This window comes from Asparagus officinalis, chromosome 7 (assembly GCF_001876935.1).
Source record: "Asparagus officinalis chromosome 7, Aspof.V1, whole genome shotgun sequence".
Classification (NCBI taxonomy): domain Eukaryota; kingdom Viridiplantae; phylum Streptophyta; class Magnoliopsida; order Asparagales; family Asparagaceae; genus Asparagus; species Asparagus officinalis.
The window spans coordinates 36,462,019-36,472,306 of NC_033800.1; the positions used below are offsets into that span (position 1 = coordinate 36,462,019).

The window sequence follows — 10,288 nt, forward strand, 5'->3', positions numbered from 1 at the left end:
CAATCAGCTCCACACTTGGAATTTTTAGCCCATAGCATACAATGTAGAAATGCTTAAACGCATTTATGGGGAAGAAGACCTATTTGTCATGAAATTTAATAAGAGATTTTACAGATATAGTTAAAATTGGGATAAATAGAAAAAACATTGTATTCTAATATTTACCATATCAATCTCATTAAACTTCATATGTGGATACAGAGCAAGTTGCTCATCCATCTGGGAAGCAAACCGATTGTATCTCAATTCATCATTGACCTCATCTGTGTGATGAATGTTGCAAAACTGTACAACATAAAATTTGTTAAATAAGATGTAACTCAAGTGTTATTTTAAATAAAATAAAGGATCTTGAAAGTAGGTAAGAAACATTCAATTTGTCTCCACTTAAAAACCATTTCACTGAAAAAATAGTAACAATATTCAATTTAATAAAGGGACAAAATACTAAAAATAGTGAATCTCACACCTAATAATAAAATATCAAATAAGTGTTCAGAACTCACAAATTCTCTTCTTCAGCGGTATCATCACCTGAATGCCTTACTTCTCTATGTACCCAATTCCATATGATGCTTTCCAGCTGACTTTGCCTAGCAGTAATCTGAGATACCCTCTGCACCCATGGTGACCGAAGAGACGTTGCAGGCTTCACCATCCTCTTTTCTTCCCCCCTTCCCGCATGTCCCTTATTTTCGGCCACCTGAAGTTTCTTACCTTCACATTCATTTACTGCAGCAGCATCTTCAGGTTGTTTATCAGTTCTTCGTACAGATTCATCAATGATTTCAGATTCACAAGCTTTAGCAATCTGAACAACATCAACCATTTCCACTGATTCAGTCTAAGTATCTTGTGTCAACCCAAGAGAAAAACTAGGTTCTTCAGTCTGTGGGGTACTACATTCGCTGATCTTCCGTCTCACTGGTCTGTCATCCTTTTTCATGCTAACAGACTCTATAATCTTATCAACTTCTTGAATAAACATTGGGGAGACTTGTGTTTGTGGTATATCACCTGATATTGGATCAACAGCAGGGGAACAATGCATATCTCTACTCACCTTGGTGTTCACGTTAGGGGTATCATCAACAATGTTTCCCACAGCTGTTTCATCGTCACAGGTACTTACACGATGTCCACACCCCTGCACAAGAACATTTGAAACTCTTTGTTGAATTTGAAAGAGCTCATTGTCATCGGGGAACAGCTTTCTCATTGTCTCACACTCAGCATCAAATCTATTTTTTGCAGATTCCAGCTCTGCAGCTCTCCGTTGAACCCTCTCAATACAATCCTGCATTTTGAATCACAAACATTGGTCACCATAAATTATTAACATGGCGATAGACAAGTTTCGATAGATTGAGATTACATTCAATGTATTTGTATCAAGATTCAGTAATAGTGAATCCATATTCATTCCAGTTTCATTTTAATGAATCGAGATTCAGTAATAGTGAATCCAGATTCAGTTCAATAGATCGATATTGAGTATCACTGAATCCAGATTCACTTAACTGAATCTGAATTCAGTTTAACTTGATTGATAATCACTGATCTGAAACGAGATTCATTGCTATTAAAATGATTCATTGTTCTGAATCGACATTTAGTTTAAGTGAATCGAGATTCACTCCTACTGAATCTAAAATATATTGAATAAACAAAGTATTCCAACTTATTTTGCTAACCTTTCTAATTGTGTCAACACTTTTAGGAGAGTTTCCAGTAGCACTCTGCATTCGAGATGAATCTGGAAGTTCAACCCTCTCTGTAAATGCACCTTTGCCAAATGAATTTGTTCTTATTTCCTCTGACTGTCTTTCCTTCAAGGCGAAGTCAGTCCATCCTAAAAATGTAGGGGTTGTTCTCTCAACCAACCTCCTACCTTTGAACAGAACCCGATCGGCATAGAAAACCTAGAAAGACGGAGATAAGAAATAAAGCACATCAATTAGTAATAATCAAGTAAAACTACTTTAACTGCAGTAATGTAGAAATAAATCAATATTATACAAGTGACTTACAATCAAGAATGCAAGAGGACCCGTGTAGAATTGTTTTGTCGGGTCAACCTTCCACTTGTGTTGGCTATCTATCATTGAGTCAAGTAATAAAGAACACCAATTGTATTGAGAGCACTGATCAACATTATCACCAAGTACTAGAATCCGTTGGTTGACATACGGATTGCTAAGCGACTGGATCATGCTGTTGTGAAAGAGAACCAAGAAATTCAGTTTAAAAAACAGGTTAACATCAGAACTGTGCTTCAGTTTCTCAGACACAGCCCCTGGAGTAATTTTCCAACCAAAAAAAAAAAGATGTTTAGTACACTAACCTTTTTCATTTTTTTCCTTCCAGTGATCTGTTCATTGTCTTCATCCCTACTACGCTTTGATGTTTCCTCATCGGCAGGATTATTTGGGGGGTTGACGAGGTTATCGTCATTGTTGGACCTCACATGTCTTTTCTTCGCAAGCTTCTCCACCCCAAAAAATAATATAATTAGATCAAATTATCCATCATTGAATACACAAAAAAAACAAAGATTTTTAGTACACCAACCTTTTTCTTCTTCATCCTTTTTGGGGTCTGTTCACTATCTTCATCCCTTGTACGCTTTAATGTTTCCTCACTGTCAGGATTATTTGGGGGGTTGATGAAGTCATCGTCACTGCTTTGCATGTTCACAGTGCGTGTTGTCCTCTGTTGAGGTATAGGTGTAAATACCTCAACACATGCTTTTTGTTTGTTTCTTGAACTAGATCGTAGACCTGCTAAATCGATGACATTTCATTTTTTAATGATACCAGACTTTGCATAATGCATGGCAAGCATGAAGGTTTAATCACATTATTGAATATAGATATTATAATACATATCGCGATTCATTGGAGTGAATAGCATTTCGCTGAAATGAATCTCGTTTCACTGCACTAAATCGCGATTCAACAGTGTTTCACTGTATTGAATCGAGATTCACTCTAAGTGAATCTAGATTCACTATAGTGTATCGAGACTCAATAAAGTGAATCTAGATTCACTACAGTGAATCGAGATTCAACCAAATGTATTGAGATTTAGCAAAGTGAATCCAGATTCAACAAATTGTATCGAGTTTCAACAAATTGAATCCAGATTCAATGATATGAAACCAACTCCATGCCATACCATACATTCTTTCAGTGTCTTGTCCCTCAACACAAAAAGGAAAAACTTATCATCGTTACAGTTTAATTTCACTGTTAGTATACATAAAGCATTTAATTTTTTCCATCCTATATACTTGGCTTCGGATAATATTTGGGAAAATCTCCATCCTATATACTCGGCCTAGGATCATATTTGTTATTTTTTACAAACAATCATAATAAAGTGAATCTCAATTCTCAATTCTCTACGAACAATCAGGATTCACATTAGTGAATCGAGATTCTCTATGTTTGAGTGCATACAAATTTACTCCACTAAATAGCTATTCACTTGAGTGAATAGAGATACATCGAATGAATCGCGATTCACTCAAATGAATCTCGATTCATTGCAGTGAATCTCGTTTCACTGAAGTGAATGGAGGAGATTCAAGTAGAGTGCATATTGCAGAATCCAGACAACCAGAATTAATCGCTACCCGTTTAGAACAGATGAAAACATTTTATAATATTAAGAACAACTTACTTTGATTTAACAAGATAAAGGAAAATGTAAAAAATAAAAACCCTAAACTAGAACATGCAACAGTAACATTCTATAAAGCTAAAAAAAAAGTCTTCAACAACATGCAAGTGATTCACGTCTAAATTACGAACTTTTCCCACACTGAATCTATGAAAAATGTTCAAACTTTGATAAAAAAATTACATTTTTAATACGAGGGTTGGAATCGTTTTACCTGTTCTTGAAGACGAGGGTTTTGAAGTCTCTATGTTGTTTTTCTTCATCTCTATCGTCGAATTCTTGCTTGTCGTAGTCATCGTCGAATTCTTGCTCGTCGTCTTCGTTCGAGTTGTAACGAGATGTTCAAAGAAACCTAAATTTTGAGAAATCGACGGAATGTGAACAGTTTAGTTCTTGGGGTAAAGAGAAGATGAAACTGGAAACTGAATCGTTTTTTGCGTCGGAAGAAGTGTTCGACAGCTTCTCTTAATTAATTACAGCGTATATCATTAATGCCGCTTTTCCTATATTACCCCTTTTACGGTTATTTTGTCAGCTGATGTGTATTTAATTTCAATTTTGCCATTTTCAATCTTGACCATTGGATGAAATAGAATGTAGGGTTAAGATTGGTTTTTAGTTCTCTAGGTTTTTATTAGAACCTCTCTCTCTCTATATATATATATATATATAGGATATGGGTCGGCATTGTACTTAAGGGTTCTACAAACAAAATGGTTGATTTTGGACGTGAAGAGATTGTGGACTAAGTTTGGGAGGTAAGCAAATAAATTATTTAATTTTGGGGGTTAGAATCAATTTCCCCTAATTTGGATCACTCTGTGGCATAAAATTTCAAAGTAAAATTAATAGATAGAAAAGTTAATAGATATTCTATCTAGTTAAGTTTTACTGGAGATTTACTCTAAAAATACATATTCCAGTCGAAATTATTATCAAAAGTGTTGTGTTCTCTGTATCGATCACAAGAGGACATGCTTTCTCCACAAAAACAAAGGTTTAAAAACATCTGGCAGGAAAAGAAAAAAAAAGGTTCCAAGAACTGGAAAAGTTTGTGTTGGGTCCATCCCTAAAAGCAACAGCAACAGGCTGCTGCCTGCTGGTCAAGCATGAGAGCAACCCAAAACCCTAAAAATGGCTCTAATCATAATATAGCCCACCTCCCACATCTTCACTCCCAACTAATCATATCACGCCACGTGTCGTGCACGTTCATACGATCATCCGGTCATCATCCCACGAATCCTGTATCCTGTTAAAATTCATAGAATAATAGCCTACTTTATTTTTATATTTATTTTTTTCCTTTTCTGTCTTTTATTCTGGGGTATAGCATAATGGGTATACACTCATGCCAGCTCATTGCTCTGTAATCTTTCCTTATTCCAGCCTCTGGCTTTTGTTTTTGTATCAGCACGGAATAACCTCCGTCTCCATCTCTCTCTCTCTCTCTCTCTCTCTCTCTCTGGTATCTCTTGAATCCATGGCAACTGAGGCTCTGGTAACTGATCAAACCGCTCAAGGGGTACGTTAAAGGAAAGCCCTTTATTAGTTTATACGTACTGCTTTACTTACTTTCTAGCTTAATTATTTGATTTGAGTTGCGGTGGTTGGTTGCTTGAGCATTGATGGCTTATGGGTATAAAAAAGTTGATGTCTTTTGATGAATTAAGCGCGAAAGATCAAAGCTTTTTGTGTTTTCCTGGTACGAGTTTAGGTTTAGAGAAATACCCACTTAGGTTTTTCTTGGTTCTATCTTGTTTTCTGGTAGTAGAGAAGAGAAAGTGGTAGCAGGCGGTTACTCTGTTTTAAGCAAGAAAGATGTTAACTTCCTCAGTTCTTCTGTAATTGAAGCTAAAATTGGAAAATAGTTGCTTGAGATTTAACATGGCAATATCTTTCTTTTCTTAGATTAAGCTTGGATTTCTTTTTAGAGTATATATTAATTTGTACGCTTTGATAACCTTCCTTATATTTCCCACAAAAAAAGATTTGTACTTGTTATGTTCGTCTAAAAAAAATCTGGACTTGTTGGATTCTAAGTATGTTCAGTAGTATCTTCTGAACAAATAGTGTTTGTTTAAAATCCTGTAAGAATAAAGGATTATTCTAGACGAGAAATACATTTACTTAAATAAATTCTAGGTGAATACTTTCATTTACTATATTTATTTGAGGCATCTGTTTACTTTTTTACGTCACAATTCTGAATGATCTAGATATTTTACCTTCTACATAGTCGTAAACTAACATAATTTGTAGTTCTTTTTTAATATGGTGGCCTTGTTCCTTTAGTGATGATCCACAAGGGGTAGGATTCATTTGAATGCTCGTGCCAAAGTACGGAGACTCACTCCAGAATGATTGAATAATAAATAAATAAAATCTTAATTCATTTTCTTAAACTTTCCCTAGCTGAGATATCGAGTTTTAGAAATATCGTTACAAGAATTTTGTTCTCTAGTCTGCTGCAAAGTTTTAAATCAATTTCAACTCTTGAAGGTTTTTGCCCCTTGATTCCAGAGTCAACACATTAAATCTTGATATCAATCTCAGGCCTTGATCTGGATCCATTTAATAAGCCGGTGGCAGTCATCTGGACTTGTTCAATCTGTATGCGTTCAGTATTTTTTTTCACTGGCGTTGTTTGTTAAAAATCCTGGAAGAATAAGGACTATTCTAGAGGGGAGAGAGTGGTAAGCTATACGAAATTATTCTTTTCGTTTGAGGCCTCTGCTTCATGTTTGTGTGGCAGTTCTGGAACATGAAATGTATATTCAAAGTTCATGATTTGATAAATCTTGTACTTTCTTTACAATTACTTGCTTTACATAGTCATAATCCATCATAATTCTTTTCTTTGAAGAAAAATAATCCATCATAATTCACTGTTACTTCTGAATGCTGAGCTGCCAGTCCTCTTCTCTTTTATCATGATACACAAATGAGCAAGGATTCATTAAATGTTAATGTCTCTCACTAAGATTTCAATCAAGAATGAAGGACTAGTGAAGGGGGAAAAGTTCTTATTCATTTTCTTACACCTGCTTTGGCAGAACTATCCAAGTTTAGGAAAATGAATTATTATAGGAATTTTGCTTTTTATTTTGTTATTAAATAGCAACCTTAAGCTAAGAGGGTATTCTTCTTACTGCGATAATGTTCGGGTGTAGTAACTTCTCTAAGGGCTTTGGATGGATCTGTCATACTATTTGGTAGCCTGGCATGTGCCATCGTCTTTGAAACATCTCTTTTTTCAACATTTTCTTCTTTGTACTACTTCTTTCTTTTTAACTTCTACCAACCAGACTTTGTTTTAACATTAAGTTAAGCTAGCTATGGTAAAGATAGTTAACACATCACATCTTATAGGTCAAGGAATATTGTCAATATGATATATCGTGAACGTAAGGTTTCCTGAAAGCCTGCGAAATTTTTATTTTGTGCATCTTTATTCAATTCTATAAACTTGGCTTTAAGTATCAGTTTTATACTTCCTGTTCCTTCTCATGAGAATTGGGGCATGAAAATAAAAAAGCAGGCGGAAACAACAAAATATAACACTTTTTTGAAGATAATATGTGGAGAACTTCCCTTTTCAACTATGTGTAGACTAGTAAAAGACAGAAATGTCCAAGAAACTAGTATTGTGATAGGAAGAGTCCAAATTTCTTATTTCGATGCATATTATATTTATCTAGAGAGAGAATGTCCAAAACAAATGAGGTATCCTTCAGAAAGACTATGAGATAATTACTTTGTCTTGAGGATAATGAGCAGTTTTCTACCTTAAGTATGTATAGATTTTAAGTGTCTATATATAGTAGTACTTAATTGTTCATTTTTATTTGTATGCTGCATTGTCCTGTCTTAACCTCTATAATATTAATTGGTTCTTCTGATTTGATGTTGAAAGTATCCCTTTCTGATCAATTGAACTAAATATTAATGTTTTACGATCTTCAATCAGATATATGAGAATGTGTTTCTGATTATTACTTGTAATCCTTTTCCCCCTCTCAGAAAAGATGTTATTAATCTTTTTATAGTCTCTTTTTACAAACATATTGGGGTTGTACTTTGGAGAATTGTTTCTTGGGCATGTGGTTAAACTGCAAGACTAAAAAAGTTCAGCGCGACTCTTTTTACAGCATTGCTTTTTTGCTTTCTCAATATCCGTACATTCTCTAAAGACAGACGGCAAATTTTCACAAGAGAAGCCTTAGATTTGGATGGCAATGAGTCTGTAGAATAATCACAATGATTTTTAACTTCCATTAAATCGTTTGCGACTTACTATTTACCTTACACACACACACACACTCTCTCTCTCTCTTTCTCTCTCTCTCTCTCTCTCTCTTGTCAGTGCCTTAATAGTCTTAGTCTTTTTCAGCATGTTGAGGAAGTGAAATTGACTGATGAAGTTGCAAAAATTGTTGAGAAAGACACTTCTCCTGAGTCTAAAGATCTCAAAGAAAAAGATGACGAAAAAACCAAAGTAGATGATTCAACCAGTGTAGAAGCAACTGCAAACAAAGTGGAGGATGCAGTCATGCCTGAAGAAACACAGGAAGATAAGGTTGAGACTGAAATGAAGGAGGTAGAAAAAGAAGAATCAGAAAATGCAAAAGATGGAACCTCGAAACAAGATGCTGATTCTTTGATTTCAGATTCTAAAGAAGAAGCTGCAGTGGAGCCAGCAACTGAAGCTGCTGTCGAAGGTCTGAAGGATCAAGTTGAAGTAGCTAATATATCTGAACCTCCAAAACTAACAGTAGAAGAAGCAGCAGATGTTTCTGGGGAAAAATTAGTGCAAGAAAGAGTATCTGAAACAGCCAAAGAGCCAGAAGCTTCTGAAGTAGCAGCTGAAGAAGTGAATACTGCTCCAGAAGCAGCAGCTGAAGAAGTGAATACTTCAGCGGAAGCAGCAGCTGAAGAAGTGAATACTACTCCAGAAATAGTTGCTGAAACAGTGAATCCTACTCAAGAGAAAGCAGGTGAAGAAGTGAGTAAAACCGAAGAAGCTGAACCAGCAAAGGAGGAACTGCAAGTCACAGACTTACTTAGTGAGACTGTGAAGAAATCCCTAGGAGATTTTTTCTCAGTTAAGCTGGAGGAGAACATAGAGTCTCCAAAGGAGGAACTGCCAGTTGCAGACCTGAGCAAACCTGAAGAAGTGTCTCATCCAGAAGCTGTTGCATCTAAAATCGAGGATGCAGTTGTTTCCGGAGCTCCAGTTAAGGATCTTAAGGAAGAAGCGGAAAGAGCTGATGCTACTGAAGTTGATCAGAATGCTTCGGGAAATGCAGAAAAGATTGTATCTATTGATACCGATCCTGTTGCTGAATCCACTGAAACTGTTGTAAAGCCAGAAGACAAGGTTGAGCAGGAAATGCAAGAAAGGACTGTTGAAGCTGAAGAGCCAATTGCGAGTGACACAGTCAAAGCTGATGCTGCTACTGAAGTCTCATTGGAGGCTTCTGCCATTGTTGAAGGTCCTCCACTCTCATCTGAGGGAGAGAAGGCTTCTGAAAGTGTTGAAGACAGGAAGAACGAAAGTGTAGAAGGTGAAAAGCCTGCTTCAGTTGAAACCTCCAGAGATATCAATGCAGAAGGTGAGAAAACTGATGTTGAAGTTCCTCCACTCTCATCTGAGGGAGAGAAGGCTTCTGAAAGTGTTGAAGACAGGAAGAACGAAAGTGTAGAAGGTGAAAAGCCTACTTCAGTTGAAACCTCCAGGGATATCAATGCAGAAGGTGAGAAAACTGAAAAAGATGCTGCTGAAGCTCCTAAAGAAGAGGTTGCCATTAAATCATCTCAACGCCAGTCAAACAACATATTTTCAAAGGTGAAGCAGTCGATGGTGAAGGTAAAGAAGGCAATCATAGGGAAGTCACCGAGTTCAAAGACAATATCAGCAGAGGGTAAAGATGAGATAAAGGTGAAGTAGTGTGCGAAAGAGCTGGAGTATGAAGGGATTTTTCAGTAGGTTTTCGTATCGTATGTATGTGGCTGTTTGTGCATGTTTTGCTGTAAAGATCGCTTATCTTGAATGCTGAATCCTGCCTGATCAAGATTCTACAAGAGGGTTTCTGATGCAGAGGTGATATCACATGAAGCAAATGACTACAGAAGGCTCGCATATTTGTTTTATAGTTTTTGAGTGCATCTTCGTTCTTTTCTGATATCGGGTGGTTGTATTGGATTTGTTATGTTTGTTGTTTGTTTCATTATTTATAGGTATTTGTGAAGACATTCTTTTGTTGGTAATCTTACATTTTGAACGTATTGTATATTGTAAGTTAAAAGTTTGTCTATTGAGCTTTTGGACGTTCACGATGTACTTTCATCCCATCTGAAATTCATTCCATGATAACTACTGTGAGCCTTAACATTATGAAGCTTTTGGTGTATGCAGTTATATTGCCTATTGTACTCAACCTAGAAAGACATGCAAAAAGATCCAACAGGCTACTGTAAGCCTCTGGCTGTAGGGAATAAAAACAAGCTTGGTCGTGGGGGAATGTTTAAGTTACCAGTAGGTGTCTTGCATATTATAATTGCAAGTTCGTTCCATATCTGATACTGCAGGTTTTACCACTAA

At 36.1% G+C, this 10,288-nt stretch overlaps 1 protein-coding gene across 1 annotated transcript; it reads left to right on the forward strand.

Annotated features, from left to right (window-relative positions):
• On the forward strand, positions 5,010-10,060 carry LOC109848077 (uncharacterized protein YFR016C-like). Its single transcript, XM_020417390.1, has 2 exons — positions 5,010-5,209; positions 8,078-10,060. The coding sequence occupies exons 1-2, from the start codon at positions 5,036-5,038 to the stop codon at positions 9,632-9,634; spliced, it is 1,731 nt and encodes a 576-aa protein (XP_020272979.1). The 5' UTR covers positions 5,010-5,035; the 3' UTR covers positions 9,635-10,060.

What these genes read in the sequence shown, in the direction of transcription:
- LOC109848077 (XM_020417390.1), top strand. Translation starts at nt 5,036, where the DNA reads ATGCCAGCTCATTGCTCTGTAATCTTTCCTTATTCCAGCCTCTGGCTT. An exon ending in CTGATCAAACCGCTCAAGGG is followed by an intron (nt 5,210 to 8,077) that starts GTACGTTAAAGG and finishes AGTCTTTTTCAG; the next exon opens with CATGTTGAGGAAGTGAAATT.